Below are 16,595 nucleotides of genomic sequence, written 5' to 3' on the forward strand. Positions count from 1 at the left end.
GAGCCTTGGACGGCTTTCCCAATATGTTCATCCTTATCCCACTCGTTCTGCGAGCTGTTGGGAGGTGGTCACTCCCAGAACGAACTACGGAACACAAATGCTCAGATACACTATTCCAAAATTATTAAATTTATTTCCCGAACAAAACTTCGATTGGGAGAAATTATCTGTCAAGGATATTCGGACCCTTCTATTTTATGTCGATCGTGTGCATAAATCCTTTTCTCCTGTTTTTTATTACTTATGTCGCGATTGTATCACCTATCTTTTTTCATTTTTTTCAAAAACTAGAAAGTGACAAAAAGTTAACAATCCTGTGAATCAGCCCTAACAAAGTGTGTGATGACGAAGGTCTTTTTCTGATATCCTTTCTATAGCTTGTGCTCTGTATGTATTTTATACTGGGAGTATCACGCTGCTCTGCTGCTCGTAGGCGGTTCGGGGACCTCGTCAAGCTGTTTTCTACAGCTTTTTGTTTCTGATCGCCACCATAAAAATCTTATGGTAAAATAAACGATTATTATTATTATTATTATTAATCTACACGCTATTTAAGAACCGTATCGTGCGAAAATTCTCGGAACACGAAATACCCCCCCAAAAAAAAACGGAGAGAGAGAGAGAGAGAGAGAACAAACATCTTTATTGCATCCAGTCCGATGCTTGCTTTGGTCACCACTCCTCGTCCAGGGTGCTTTTCACGTGCTGGACCAGGAGGGGCCAACGGGTAGGCTCATACTCAGAAGGGGGGTTAATCCAATCCTCCCAGCTCTGGGGGCGATGTGCAGGTGGCAACCTGCTTATGATGGCGTTTCTGGCTGGTATGACGCCTGTGCAAGCCCATAATTGGTGCTCATTGTTCGGGTAGCCTCCACAACTTCTGCATCTGGGCGTACCTGGCGCTCCTGAGATATGGTGCTTGTGGTGTAGCGTAAGGAGCGTGCCGGTTTGTGCTCTACGTATGATGGTGGCATCCTCTCTGTTGAGCATACGCGATGGAGATCTTAGTGATGTGTTATTATGCCTGAGTTCTTTAAGTGCACGGGTGCGCTCATTGTGTAGGATCTTTCTATGATCGTACGGGTCGTAGTCCTGCGGCCAGGGAGTCGGAGGGCCCCGGGGGGCATGGTCGCGGGCGAGCTCGTGGGCTAGAGCGTTCCCTTAGATCCCTTGGTGACCTGGTATCCACTCTAGGAAAACGTGGAGTTTGGGGTGTTCGTACATATGCTTGACTAGTACAGCTCTGATGTGAACCGGTAGCGTGTTCTGTCTGAAGTGGCGTATGGCGCTTTGACTATCTGTGCGTATGGTGATGTTGTCGGTACCATTGTGCTGCTGGATGGCTTCTGCGATGGCCTGGATCTCAAGTGATGTTGACGTAGGGGCGTTGGAGTGGTGATGGGCCTTCTTGAATTCTGGGCCAACAACAGCTGTGTTGCCTAGTTTTGTCTCGTTGTTGTAGCTGGCGTCCGTGTAGTAGTATGTGGTGGTAGTGTTATGTGAAAGGTGGAATGTGCGGTGTTCCCGCCGGGCCTTGTTCTCGATGCGGTGCATGTTCTTTGGTATTGGCCTGATCTCTATTCTTGGCACACTGTCCCATGGTGGTTCCAGTGGCGGGATGTCAGGCATGTTGGATATGTCGAAATGAAGACTTCTGAGGATGTTCCTGCCCTGTGTGGATGTTTGGAGGCGCTGGTACTGGGCGGAGTGGTGGAAGCTGATGCGCTCCTCAAGGGTGTTAAAGAGGCCTGTTTCTTGTAATTTCTTGATCGGTGCAAAACGGGGCACCCCAAGGGCAAGTCGTGTTGCCTTCCGCAGTTGTGTTTCTAAATGTTTGTGCTGCGTCCTTGTAAGGCGCATGTAGGGCGCCGCATACATCACTCTGGAGGTAATTAGGGCTTCGATGGTTTTCCGGAGTTCGTGCTCGCGGAGGCCTCGCTTTTTGCGAGTGATTCGCCCGAGTATGTGGATGATCTGATTGATCTGTTTGGTGACTAATTTAAGCCAGTGGTCGGCTTTACCGTTTTGGCTCAGATAGAACCCAAGGATCCTGATATGCGGTCTCCGTGGGATACTTGTTCCGTTGAGTTCGAGACGGATGAGGTCCCTAGTCTTCTCGGCATCTTTAGTATTGGAATCTAGGATAACTACGTACTCCGACTTTTCGGGTGAGCAACTGAGTCCAATACTTTGTACATAATCGCGGATAACATTGAGGCCCTGCTGTATGGTTGCTTCTTGTTCTGCCAGTGATGTAACTCCTTGTTCTATTCCCATTTAATTTACAGCCACCTAGTCTGGGGTAAGACGACATTAACAAATCTTGATAAAATAAATTTTTTGCAAAAAAAGCCGTGAGGGCAATCGCGAATGTAGATTTTGCTCATCCTACAGCCAATCTATTCAAGAAGTTCCACATTATTAGTATATATTCTCTCTACGACTACAGACTTTCCACTACTCTAAAAGTGGAAGAAATTAGAAATACTAGCTTTCTAGTGAGCCTTGGACGGCTTTCCCAATATGTTCATCCTTATCCCACTCGTTCTGCGAGCTGTTGGGAGGTGGTCACTCCCAGAACGAACTACGGAACACAAATGCTCAGATACACTATTCCAAAATTATTAAATTTATTTCCCGAACAAAACTTCGATTGGGAGAAATTATCTGTCAAGGATATTCGGACCCTTCTATTTTATGTCGATCGTGTGCATAAACCCTTTTCTCCTGTTTTTTATTAGTTATGTCGCGATTGTATCACGTATCTTTTTTCATTTTTTTTCAAAAACTAGAAAGTGACAAAAAGTTAACAATCCTGTGAATCAGCCCTAACAAAGTGTGTGATGACGAAGGTCTTTTTCTGATATCCTTTCTATAGCTTGTGCTCGGTATGTATTTTATACTGGGAGTATCACGCTGCTCTGCTGCTCGTAGGCGGTTCGGGGACCTCGTCAAGCTGTTTTCTACAGCTTTTTGTTTCTGATCGCCACCATAAAAATCTTATGGTGAAATAAACGATTATTATTATTATTATTATTAATCTACACGCTATTTAAAAACCGTATCGTGCGAAAATTCTCGGAACACGAAATACCCCCAAAAAAACGGAGAAAGATATTTTTCCGAAGTAAAACCGGGCAGCGAAATGATGCGTTCTCTAACGGCGTTTTTTTTTCTTCCTAATCCGGTAAGAATGGGACAAAGGGCCTCCTTCGCGATGGGCTTGGAGGCCTACAACCCTTACTGCTATCCTCTTTCTAAACTGCAGAAAAAAAAAAGAAAAAAAGACTTTTCGCAGCTTGCATGGCGGGGTGAAGGGATGGGTAGGTTATGTGGGGCGCTTTCAGGGTCAAGCCGTCCGCTGATAACCGGAGCTAGGGTGCCTTCGTGTGCGCTTCGCATAGAGTGATGCCAACTGCCTGTTTCCCTTTCTCCCGCCGCCATTTTGTTCCTCATTGTTTCCCCGTGCGTTTCCCGTGCGCCGGAAAGTGGCCTTTGTGTCCATCTGTTCCCCCATCCGAGGGGGAAATGCTAATCCTCCCTCCGTGGGTTCCACAACGCTGCTCCAAACTTGTGAGATAAGGTGCTTGTTTCCGGGAGGGTTATAAGCCGCACGAATTATCGCCGAGAACAAAATGGCTGCTGGTTTGTCGGCGAGTGGTATTACAAAGGGTGCCACCACCTTAGCAAGGCGCACATGAAGGCTCCCTAACCGGAAAAAAAAGACAACTTTTTCTTTATTTTTTTTTTTTTTGAAATAGCACTATATCGCGTAAGCAGGTGAGTGGGAAGGCTCTCTTCCCAGCGCCATCTGGATTCCGGAAAAGTTCCTATCGGAGATGAAATTCTACTGCTATATCCTCCTACGGTCCTATGGTGCGGTAACTGTGGTGACGCGTGGCAGCAGTTAAAGCTGAGTTAACCGCAGTTAATTGTGCCCGTGTAACAGGGCTGTCAAAGGTGATGCTGAAGTGTCCTCAGGACTAATTTTTTTGTGGGAGTACAGAGCAGTTTTTATACGTGCACACTCTTTGTGATCACAAGCCAAGCACGCAAAGTTAAAGTATGTACGCAAAAATGCAGTGCAATCAGACATTTGGGAAAATATTTACTCCTAAATCTGCATAGTGAAATAGATAATGACACGAGAAACGTAAGTCCATGCCCAATAGGGCTTAAAAAACGTTTCAATTAAAATTTTTGGTTTTGGTTTTGTTTCTTGATTTGTGAAACGTGGTGAAACGGTGGAACCAATTTCTAGTCAGACGGTGTTTCGTTTTTCCTTTGCGGCATTTGATGTTTACTGGAGCATTTTGATAACTAGCGCATTACTTCTACCTACATTCTTCACAAACAATTAAATGATTGTAATATTATTGCTTTCATGTGTGTTGCTCTTTGCTTGATGTTGATAGTAGTGTAGGAAGATGAAAACTTGCGGGGGGGGGGGAGAGCAATTTCTAACAAGAACATTAAATAAATTCTGACTATTGATTGCATAAAAACTGTATTTTCCCACCTAAAAATACTCTGCTTACACACAGTTTTTCTTCATAGGTTAACCAGATGGCGTGGACAATGCAAGCCACCGTGTTATGCCTTCTGTTAAAACTCAACTTGGCCCAGGCTGATTTTACGGACGCAGTTGAATATATATATGATAACGCTCAAGCCATTAGGCTGGTAAGCACCGTTGATCTGAATTTTGGTCAGCATGCTTTATTAGTATTATTACCTATTCCTTTGCCACTCTTTGTATAATTTTTTTTTTTTTTGCAAATTAGCATTTCCGGCTTGTTACAGTTGTTTTTTGTTTTTTTTTGTTAAATTGAGAACGACAAGCGAATTTGATATTGCCACGCGCGTCGGCGTGCATGCGCGTGCCTGGCCGAGTGGTTACCGCACTTGACGCTCATGCGGATGCCCGGAGTGATCGATTCCTGGGACTTCCGCATCTTTTTATTCTTTTAGTTTAATGTTCTGGTAAATTCGCGAGCCCTGTCTCTTGTGCGAATTCCCAATGTTCTACGGGCCAAACCATTTACGCCGACTGTTCCAGAAGCCAACGCGTGTACATAAGGGGCTCCGCGTGGCGAGCCGCAGTCAGTCTCGTCCCAGCGTTTCGATTTAGCTGTTAGACCAGCCTCGACGCCTGCGACGTTCTGTTGTTATCTTTTGCTTCCTTTTTTCTTTGGGCACAAGTTCGCCCAATTAAACGTTTTGTTTTCTTCAGTTTTCGTCACCTCATTAATTGTCATTCGTTACAATGTAAAGTTCGAGTTTTATCATTTTCCGCCTACTTGGAGCGTCTAGTAAATACGTGAATTTATAATGAGAGTCACAAAATTTGAAACAACGGTTTCATGTGCTTCACGACAGCAAAAACAGTGATGCAGAAGAAAAGAAGACAGAAAAGCTCCCCGAGACTGGGAAAGAGAAAGGTCGGATAAACAGAGGTTTCTAACACAGCTGGATTTATTTGTCCTCAGTTGGTGTTTAGACTTCAAGAACCCTTACAAACATGAAAGAAATAAAGAAACAAAAAAACTCTTTTTATAGGAACACAAAAGGAGAGTGTCTATCGAGAGTAAACATAGAGTATGAATCATCTCTTTCAGACTCGCTTTCTTCCTAAAATTGCACAGCAGATCTTTAACGCGGGAAGGTAGTGGTGTCTCTCGTTCAACAAAAAATAACTTCAGAAGTCATTACGTTACAAGAGTCCTACAGTTTAACAGAGAGCATTGCGATTTAATTCAGTTAATTTTCGTTCATAAATATGCTTCTGTGACGCAAGAATCAGGTTTAATATTCGCGTCTTCCGAGCTGAGGAACTTGGTGATTCAGAGCTAATTTGAATTCCTAAAATGAGCCCTATGCGCAAAATTCTGTTACTCATATATTCTTGTTGGAGGAGATCACTGAATACATTATATTATTATTAGGTCAATGCGCAGTTCTCAGTGACTGCATTGATTATATCGGATTTTTTATACGGGGATTGAGTTTAAAGAAAATATCTTGAAACCACATTGTGTAAACTGCGCGACACTGTTAGCGCGAACGTAACTTCGGGGCGTTTCCGCATTTTAACTTGAACGGTTAGTTGCTCGTATTATAATTTACCACAAGAAGTGGCAGCCCAACTGGCTACTTTCTACACTCTAAGAAATGCCTGCGCCTCTACTTACCCGCAAAATATTCGAAGAGCCAATCTCTGTGATCTACAAAATCAGCTCAGCGAATTATGAGGCGGAACATCCGTTTAGACCTCAAAATGAAGTCTGCGCTGTGGCATTACGCAATGCAAGCATGAAGCTTCGCAATGGGTAATGCAACAGCGCAGTCTTCATCTCTAAGTCTAAATGGATGTTCCGCCTCATCATTCGCTGAGCTGATTTCGTAGATCGCAGACTGTGTTTTTGAGTGTTTTGCTTGTAAGTAGACGCGCAGAAATTTTTTGGAGCGTAGTACTGTAGTAGTTTTAATGGCAGTCCTTCAATGCTCAAATAAAGAAAGAGAACGGCGATGAGCCGTGGTCTTCTTTCCAGCTAACAGTGTCGCGCAGTGTACCTTGTAGGATTTCTCTTGCTGCTACATGGCTTGGAGCTTGGCACAACGGGGCTGCGGAAAAAAGCTTACCGAAAAAAATATCACAGCAAAACTCTCCGATGCGGAGAAAAGCCTCACGGGCCTTTTGACAGATTCGGAGAAGAGCTTACCTACGAATTAACGAATAAAGCGTTCACTGAAATACATTCACTCAACTGAAGTATACAGGAATGCCTTCTGCGCACGCGGTCATTCTCTACTTCAGTAGCAAAATTTATTTTTAAACTATAAAAACGGTCTCCATCAGGTCAGACGTTGCCCGACGAAAATAAAATAGGCAAAGTCATTAGAACACTACGTAAAAAAAAATTGTTTTTTTTTTTGCGGGGGGGGGGGGGGGGGGGGATATAACCAGCGTAGAAGGCTGCCACCTCAGTAGTTTCTATATACCTATATGAAAATTACATTTATATAGCATACCGAGAACGCATTTCCAAATCTTCAGATTTCAGCACTTCTTAAATAAGGAGTGGTTTCAATTCTTACCTCACTCGAAAGGGGAAAAAAAATAAAGGTTCCATTTCCTCTATCCCGGCGATGTCATAATGAAATAAGGTAGCACCCACGCAAAATCGGTTGACATACAAGTGGAACGAGGGCTCTAGCCAGGGTGGAGAGTAAAAATCAAGATGACTTGAGTCGTGATCTAAATCAGACCGTTTTTTCTAGTATAATTTAAATCGAAACTTTTCCGCACAATTAGTTTTAAACAAAAATTGCTTTTATTTAGCGTTTGTTTGCCGCTTTATGCTTTAAATATGCGCATCTGTTTTGTATTTAAATCGAATAATTATCACCCATCAGAGTTTTATATCGGACTGAACACGAGCAGAAGGCAGTGGTCTTAGCAAATCGATGCGCTGTGCTGTATTTCAACCTCCGACTTCGTTCGCCAGTGACGTCATATTTTTTCACTCAAATTAGAACGTTAATGATATAAACTAAAATTAGGAAACTAACGTATGTCAAGAAAACTAAATCACAAAAAAGAAAGGAATACAGCTTTTTGACAAACAAAAGACCAAAGTTTTCGTGAAAACAATTTGCTAAAATTGCACTAATTCTATTCTTCCGCATTGATTTGATGATCGAAAGAATTTATCAATCATTTTCTTGTGCTTAAAAATTCAAAATAGTGATATATAATAAATATTTTCTAGCTACAGTAATACTAGTGTAATTTTAAAACAAAAAATGCTACCCCAAAATAAATAATGAACACCGATGATTACTTGGATGAAGGCCATCGCCAATTGCGAAACACGTCATTTTATCAGGCACTCGAACATGATCCTACTAAAGCACAATCCGCCATTGTTCTGCACGCACTCACGGACCTGAAAGACACGGGCAAAAAATCAACGGCGATTTTTGATTCTCTCAAACCAAAATATCCTAAGGTAGGGCGTTTCTATATGCTTCCAAAAATACATAAAAAGGGAAACCCTGGGCGCCCCATTATATCTGGCACTGGTACATTAACCGAACCTATCTCAAGTTTCATAGACCGCCTTATTAGCGAAATTCCACCGACATTTCATTATTTTGTAAAGGACACAAACCATTTTCTCTCACAAATCTCAACGGTCGTAGTTCCAATTGGCTCATTCCTGGTAACATTAGACATCTCCTCACTTTACACAAATATCCCCCACGACGACGGAATTGCCTCGCTAATTGATGCGTACGAGAGCGTAAGGCGCCAAGACCTCCCCGACTCTGGCACTCTGGCAATACTTGCCCGCCTTGTATTAGAACTAAGTAGCTTTGAATTTAACCATAACTTTTTCCTACAAGTCAGTGGAACCGCAATGGGCACTAGAATGGCTCCCAACTACGCAAACATCTTTATGAATAGACTAGAAAAAACATTTCTTTCGACAGACCTCTGCGAACCTCCTTTTACAGACGATACATTGATGACATTTTTTTTAATATGGGAAAACACGGAGGACCAACTTTTGGAGTTCATCAGGGATTTTAATTCGGCACACCCAGATATTAAACTTACGCATACGTACTCCCGAACCGAGGTTAACTTTCTTGACGTCACGGTGCTGGTGGTAGGAGAGAGTCTAAAAACAAAACTCCACAGGAAACCTACAGACAGCTTGATATACTTGCATTACAACAGCTGCCACCCCCGCCACTGTAAAACTAGTATTCCGTATGGTCAGGCGCACAGATTCCGACGGATATGCTTGGACCAGGGTGACTTTAATGCCAATGCAGCCCACCTTCCGAGCGCCCTCATCGAGCAAAATTATCCGCCACCCGTCGTTGACAGCGCAATCGAGAGAGCCAGGGCACTAGACCGCGATAAACTGCTAACTGGCACGCCGCCGGACCGAAGGGAGAATCGTAAAAATAACTTAGTTTTAACGTATTCAAACAACACGCCCAACATTAACAAAATTCTAAAATACATTTTAATATTATCCAACAAAGCGAGAGGCTGAGAGATATAATTCCTTCCCCATTACGCGTTGTATTCAGATGTCCTAGAAACCTAAAACACATGATTGTGAGGGCCAGGACCACCCCGGTGGAGGACATTGGGAGCCGACCATGCCTGAGTCCGCGATGTGAGGTTTGCCCACACGTCTCCCCCACCCAGACAGCTAGGAGCACGGGATCAAACTTCACCTTCCGAATTCGGAGTGATCTACACTGCTCTACCGCCAACGTTGTGTATTTACTGGAGTGTGGGGAATGTCACATGCAGTACGTGGGCCAAATAAAATCTCCATTTCGGACGAGGTTCAATAATCATAGATCTGACACCGAAAAGAAGCCCACTCTGCCACTCTCTAAACACCTAAAACTAAAAGATCACTCGTTTGAGAAATTAACTGTCACAATTTTAGAATCCGGATTTGGTACACATCGCGAGCGGGAACAGAAGGAATCATTCCTAATTCGTCAGTTCAACACACTGCGAAGAGGGATTAACGAAGATTTTGGCATACTAACACCACTTCAAGTCATTGACATCTAAATCTTAAAGCGAACCCAAGAATTAAATTGGAGCGGCCAGACGGCGAGGCTGTACGTGCCCCCCGCCTGCCGGCGCCGATGGAATCCGTAGTGAGAGAGAGAGAGAGAAGGGAGACCTTTGTTCGCACGCCGCGGGAAGCGTGCTCTCCCCACCTTGAGGGTATTACCTTACGCCGTGCCCTTGCCCAACTAAAAACTTTTTTTCTTTTTTTGGCGGGACTAGTCTCGTCTCGTCATTCTGAAGAAGAGAGGCCTCCTCTCGAAACGTCAATAAACCTTTCCTTGTTTTTGTTCAGTCCATGGATCTTTCTTGTGAATTTCAATAATCACCGGCCCACGAGCTTTAATCATCATGCCTATATATATATATACATAAATATATTTTTTTTGTTTTTTTTTAACAGTAAAGCGATTTGAGGTGAAATGTGTTCACTGCGTGACACTGTCGACATAAACATAAGATGGAATGTTTTTATGTTTTAGTTTTTTTAATGAAAATACTACTACATGTGGTGGAAATTGCTCATTCGGGGCGCAAACTTACGCGATAAACGTTTGACACTGATCAAAACCTTCTCTAAGAAAAACTAGACAAATCAATTCTCGCTACCTCTGTTGAACGGTATGCCGCCTCCGTGAGTGGCGCCTGAAAACTTGATAGCACTACTTCTATTAAATGGAGTAGAAATGTTAGGTAGTTTTGGTCTCGGACATCGATGGGCATCTTGGGGTGTATCTACCGTCGGGAACCGGGGCCTCATCGTGGAAGATGGATCCGGGTGCTCCCTGGCTCGCTGGCGTTGAAGAAGACTCCTTGCTTCTTCTTGAGGCCGACGGCAGAGAATTAACAAACTTGGAGGCGAAGTTGCAATAAATGCCACTGATAAATATAAACTTCACTTCAACAAAAAAAGAAACAGTTACACAAAATGAAAAAATAAAGCACGTGATGGCCGAATACAGACACACACAGTTCTTTCTTGAAAGAACTGTGTGTGTCTGTGTTTGTAAGTGTTTTATTCTTTCTGTGTCCCCGCTGGGGGCACCTGTGAAAGCAGGTGTTTGGAGAGTGGCGTCTCCACGGACCCCGAGCCATGCGGGTTCGCCCGCCCACGTCTGGCTGTGCGTGGCTTTCCCGAGTCCGGGGAAAAGGGCATCCTGGTGGTTGAGTCGAACCCGGGGTAGGTTTGGACCCTTCGGGGCCCCCGGGTCAGGCAATACACCACTTCGGCCCCCGCTTCCCGTAGACGGGTGTCCTGGCTTGGCCCGACCAGGATGATTCAGTCAATCGCCACTTCTACTATCCCCTCCCTTCTTTTACCTTTGTCTTCTCCTTCTTTTCACTCTTCTCATTTTCTCTTCTTTCGTTTTTTTCATTTCCTTTGGCGGCAAGGGCTAACCTTGGGTGGCGACAGACTCCTCGTCCAAAACCACACTTGGTTATAGTACCTGGGCAGTGCTAATAGTCTAACGGTTCCAGCAAAGCCCTTTTTGTTATGGTCCGTTAACTATTCCCTTGTTGGGCTCCGTGGTGGGCGGCACACCACAGGTTCTGAACACTTTCCGCCTCTTATGGCTCCCTCTCTCTCTAAACCCGGTTCCAGGCAGGCATCCAAACGGCCCTGTCCGGAACAAGTCATCGCCAAAGCACCAGAAACAGAACACTTTGTTAAGTTTTTTGTAGTTCACTCTGAAGACAATCAACGCCCTGCCGCCAAGCTGTCTCCGTTCATTGTTGCCAAGGTTCTTGAGCATTTGATCGGACACTCCTACCAAGCAAAAAAGGTGCATTCTGGGGACCTCCTGGTTGAGGTCACCACACAAGAGCAAAGTGTGGCCATTCAGAAGATGAAGAGCATCGTGGAGACCTCAGTCACGGTAACACCGCACAGGACTTTGAACACTGTGCGTGGTGTCATCTCCGAAGAGGACCTGCTAGATGTAAGTGAGGATGAGATCCTTGAAGGCCTACGAAACTCGGGTGTCATTGCAGTAAAGCGGATTATACTTCGCCGCGAGGGTCAGGAGATTCCCTCAAAACATCTTATTCTTTCTTTTGAACGGCACTGTCTCCCAGCAACAGTAAAGGCAGGCTATCTGAACTGCCGTGTCCGTCCTTATGTGCCGAACCCCCAAAGGTGTTTCAGGTGCCAAAGGTTTGGGCATGGGTCCAGGAGCTGCCGTGGAAGAGAGATCTGCGCCAAGTGTGGCAGCAACGAACATGTCGCAGACGTCTGTGAAAGCATTGTCTGCTGCTCCAACTGCAAAGGCACCCATGCACCGTACTCCCGTGCCTGTCCCCTGTGGAAGCAGGAAAAGGAGATACTGAGTTTAAAGGCTAAAGAGAACATTACATACCTTGAGGCCAAGAAACGCTGGTCATTCCTTGCACAAGGCTCGTATGCCGACGTGGCGCGCCGGGGTCCTGCGCCGCGTATGGAGTCGAGGGCAACCCAGGTCTTGCTCGAAGACCTGGCTGCCGCCCTGAGGACCCCGAAGCCTACCCAGGGGCAGCAGGCTCCCTCTCTTCGCGGAGAGGGTTCGCAGGCTGCTCCCACATCCCAAGACAGGCCAGCGCCTGCTGCGCCTGTACAGTCTGCACGGTCTCCTACCAGGGAGAAAAAGCGAGGCCCTCGGCCTCACTCCCTGGAGAGACCGCCTGCAACCAAGGAGCTGCATGGCCCTCATGCAGCTTCTGTAGCACAGAAGGAGGTGGAGAAGATGGACGGGGTTGAATCCCTCCCCACTACATCTGCCACCCTCCCGCCAGGTTCTGGTCGTGGCCGCAGGTTAGGATCTCGCAACTCCGACCCTCCCAAGTCGGCAGGCAAGCCTGCTTGCGGAGCTCAGGAGAGCGGTGCTTTTGCCCTATCCACCTCCCCATCTACCCCTGAGTCTGACAAGGAGGAGATGGAGTGGCAGAATCCGAAAACCAAGCAAAAAACTAAAAAACCTGTGATACCTCCGAAGGGATGATTTTTATTTTTTTTTACTGTTCATCCGTGTGCTCATAATTTCATATCTTAATAATGGTTTCAGTGCTAATGCAGTGGAACTGTCGAGGGCTACTACATAACCTGGATGATGTGGAGTTTTTGCTGGAGGAACACAAGCCACGTGTGCTTTGCTTACAGGAGACTCATTTAAATCCCAGCCATACCAACTTCCTCAGACGGTACCAGGTATTCCGAAAGGATCGTCCGTGCTCTGTCAGTTCTTCTGGAGGAGTTGCGGTGGTTCTCCCGAGAGAAGTGCCCTGCGTACAGGTCCCACTGTCTACCTCACTGGAAGCGGTGGCTGTACGGTTCATGCTTCACAAAGCTCTGACAGTGTGCTCTTTGTATCTACCACCATCCTTTACTTTGAAATCCTCAGATTTTAATTCGTTTTTAGACCAGCTTCCTGAGCCATTCCTTTTTATGGGTGATTTTAATTGTCACAACCCTCTATGGGGGAGTACACGTCGTGACATCCGAGGAAAAATTATTGAGTCTGTGTTATTCTCTCGAACACTTTGTCTTTTTAACACTGGTGAGCCTACCTTTTTTAGCTGTCAACACCTTTCTTCATCATGCATTGATCTCTCCATTGGGACTGCCACACTTTTCCCTAACTTCTCATGGCATGTGCATCCTAACCCATATGGTAGCTACCATTTCCCCATTATTTTAAAGTGCACTGCTTCTTCATGCTCTCTCATGACACGTTCACCATGCTGGAAAGTAGACCAGGCAGACTGGGCCATGTTCGAAAGTGCATCTGAGATTAACCCTGAAACTTTAGTTGGCTTGGGTGTAAAGGATGCCTGCAAATGCCTTACTGCCTCTATAATTGAGGCAGCTCATAAAACTATTCCGCAGTCTTCTGCACGCCCTCCTGCTAAGCCAAAACCTTGGTGGACTAAGGAGTGCAGTGAGACTCGAAAAAAAACAAAATTGTTCATGGGATGTGCTACGCCGGTACCCGACCCCTCCAAATGTTTTAGCCTTCAAACAGGCTCGGGCGAAGGCTCGATATGTCCGTCGTCAATCAAAAAAGATGACATGGAAGAAATAAACTTCCTCCGTTAATAGTCACACCAGTGTAAAAGTTGTCTGGGAAAAAGTGCACAAGATTAATGGGGATTATCGAGCCTTCTCCATACCGCTTTTTGTTCTGCCAGGTGGTGTACTGCCTAGTTTTGAGCAGCAGGCCAATATTCTAGGGGATCACTTCGCATCAGTATCAGGTTCACGCATTACTCGACTGCATTTTTAAAGCATAAAAGTGTTATAGAGAAAAAGAGAATAAATTGCTCTGGAGGACTACGAGAACCCTATAATAGACCTTTTACTTTTCGAGAGTTACAGGCAGCATTAAATAAAAATAAAAATACGTCCCCGGGACCAGATCGAATTCACTACTCTATGCTCAAGCATTTATTTGCATTCCAATACCTTGCAGGTTCTTTTAAGCTTTTTTAACCAGATCTGGAGAGAAGGGGTCTTTCCAGATTCTTGGAAAAGAGCTGAAGTTATCCCGCTCCTCAAGCAAGGAAAAGATCCTTCATTACCCTCAAGTTACCGGCCCATAGCCCTCACAAGTTCCTTAGGGAAAACCTTTGAACGAATGGTAAACTCAAGATTGGTCCATTTTTTAGAGGAAAATAACCTCCTCGACAAGTTTCAGTGCGGTTTCCGTGCCCACAGATCAACGGTGGACCACCTCGTACGACTTGAGAAAACTATTCGTGAGGCTTTTGTTAATAGACAGCATTGTGTTTCTGTCTTCTTTGATATAGAGAAGGCTTATGACACAACATGGAGGTATGGAATTTTGAACGATCTTGTCTCGTACGGAATTCGTGGCCGAATGCTCTCACTCATCAAAAGCTTTTTGGAAGACAGATACTTTCATGTCAAGCTTGGTACAACCTCCTCTCGTAGTTTCGTCCAAGAGAATGGAGTTCCACAAGGTGGTGTTCTTAGCGTAACACTATTTTTAATAAAAATGAACTCTATTGGAAAGTCTATCCCACAATCACTTTCCTATTCTCTTTACGTGGATGACTTGCAGATCTCTTGCTGTTCGTGTAACATTTCGGTCTGCGAGAGACAACTTCAGCTGGGAATTAATAGTCTGATGAGGTGGGCTGTTGCGAATGGGTTTAGTTTTTCACCAGAGAAGTCAGTATGTGTCAACTTTTCTTTACATAGGGGCATGATCCTAGAGCCTAGTCTGACTTTAAGGGGGCAGGCAATTCCTGTTCGTAATGAACACACGTTTCTAAGTGATATTTGATAAAAAGTTGAATTTCCGTAGTCGTGTACTTTACCTGAAACAGAAATGCTCAAAGTCAATGAACCTCCTCAAGGTGCTTTCACACAAGTCTTGGGGTAGCGATCGGGAATGTCTCCTTCGTCTCTATCGCTGCTTGGTTCTTTCAAAATTGGATTATGGATGCATAGTGTATGGATCCGCACGTCAATCTACCCTTCAGGTGTTGGACCCGATTCACCATCAAGGTCTGAGGCTTTCCACTGGTGCTTTTCGGACGTCCCCTATTCCTAGCCTATATGCTGAGAGTAATGAATATTCACTTGAAAAAAGACGGTTTTATTTAGGCTTCCAGTATGCATTAAGAATTCGCTCTGTCCCTTCTCATCCGATCCAGGAAGCAATTCAGGATTCTCGCTATGAAACTACATTCCAGAACAAGCCATCTGTCGTACTCCCTTTTAGGCAGAGAATTAAAACATATTCACAGGCTTACAACCTTGACAGTTTCAGCCTAGTTGCCCAACTTCCACTGGCAGTGGCTCCTTGGGAGTGCGTAGCACCCATAATCAATTTTACTCTGATCAAATATAATAAGCGGCAAACTCCTGTTGCTGCCCTGCAGCATGAGTTTTCCCAGGTTGCTTATACGTACAGTAACTGTAGGAGTTTCTTCACAGATGGTACTAAGAGTGACTCTGCTGTTGGTTGTGCTGTTATAAGCAAGATATGGAAGGTTGTTAGGCGTCTTGATGCCAGAGCCTCAATATTTACTGCAGAATTATATGCTCTAATTTTAGCTGTTGAATTCATTATAGAAAACGCTATCCAGCATTCTGTTATCTACTCTGATTCCCTCAGCGCTTTAAAGGCACTTGCTTCTTTGGAAGTACCAAAAAATACCTTGGTTACTAGGCTCCGGAACATTGTGCACACTGAAGCAAAATCAGATTTACACTTCAATTTCTGTTGGGTGCCTAGTCACGTCGGTATTCAGGGAAATGAGGATGCTGATAGAGCTGCCAGTACGTGCATTGAGAGGCAAGTGGATATCAAGGACATTCCGTACACTGCTTACAAACACAGTCTTAAAAAAGCAATCCAGAAAAAGTGGCAGTTAGAATGGGACACGGAAATACACAACAAGCTTCATTGTGTGAAACCTACCCTGCGGGAATGGGCAGGTTGCCGACACAGGGTGCGCTTCTTTGAGGTTGTGCTCTGTCGTCTGAGACTGGGACACACCCATCTCACGCATGGGTGAGATGGGTGTGTCCCATCTCACCCATGCGTGAGATGGGTGTGTCCTACGGGCAGAGGCAGTTCCGAAATGTGAACACTGTAACGAGTCTTTGAGCGTCTTGCATATTCTTATCGTATGTCCTAAGTACCATCACGAACGCACCACTTTTTTCTCTACCTTTTTCCGGAATCGCGTCCCGTTCCACCCGGCATTATTATTGGGTGACGAACCTCTTGTGCCGCACCGTCAAGTTTTTAAGTTTTTAGATCGCATTGGCATCCTACATCGGCTATGAAATTTAGTTTGTTTTCTTTTCTATTACGTTTACCTGAAAATTAGTGGTGGCAGAGAGCCGGCGATCTTGTATGGTCGGCACATTTTCCATACTTCCTTGCGTGAATGAAATTCCTTTAGAGTGCCTCTGGTTAGTGGAGCATTGGTTAAAATTTCTGGAGGCCTTAATAGGCCTGTATCTTGTTTGGTTTTA

The 16,595-nt window shown here is 44.9% G+C and overlaps 2 protein-coding genes across 2 annotated transcripts in view; one reads left to right on the forward strand and one right to left on the reverse strand.

The window, feature by feature from the left end:
- Positions 1 to 1,224: 1,224 nt before the first annotated feature.
- On the reverse strand, positions 1,225 to 2,277 carry LOC115329166 (the record flags this gene model as incomplete). Its single annotated transcript, XM_042294702.1, has 2 exons — positions 2,076 to 2,277; positions 1,225 to 1,781 (listed from the first exon to the last, which is right to left on the reverse strand). Coding segments are annotated over exons 1-2 (759 nt in total), but the record flags the coding sequence as incomplete, so codon positions are not given.
- Positions 2,278 to 4,566: 2,289 nt separating this feature from the next.
- The window catches only part of LOC120843236, a 56,016-nt gene continuing 43,987 nt past the window's right edge, over positions 4,567 to 16,595 (forward strand). The window contains exon 1 of the mRNA XM_040214523.1: positions 4,567 to 4,683. Coding sequence (XP_040070457.1) covers positions 4,567 to 4,683 — 117 coding nt within the window. The remainder of the gene's footprint in view (positions 4,684 to 16,595) is intronic.

The sequence above is a fragment of the Ixodes scapularis genome, unplaced genomic scaffold (genome assembly GCF_016920785.2).
Source record: "Ixodes scapularis isolate PalLabHiFi unplaced genomic scaffold, ASM1692078v2 PGA_scaffold6__148_contigs__length_123643588, whole genome shotgun sequence".
NCBI classification, from domain to species: domain Eukaryota; kingdom Metazoa; phylum Arthropoda; class Arachnida; order Ixodida; family Ixodidae; genus Ixodes; species Ixodes scapularis.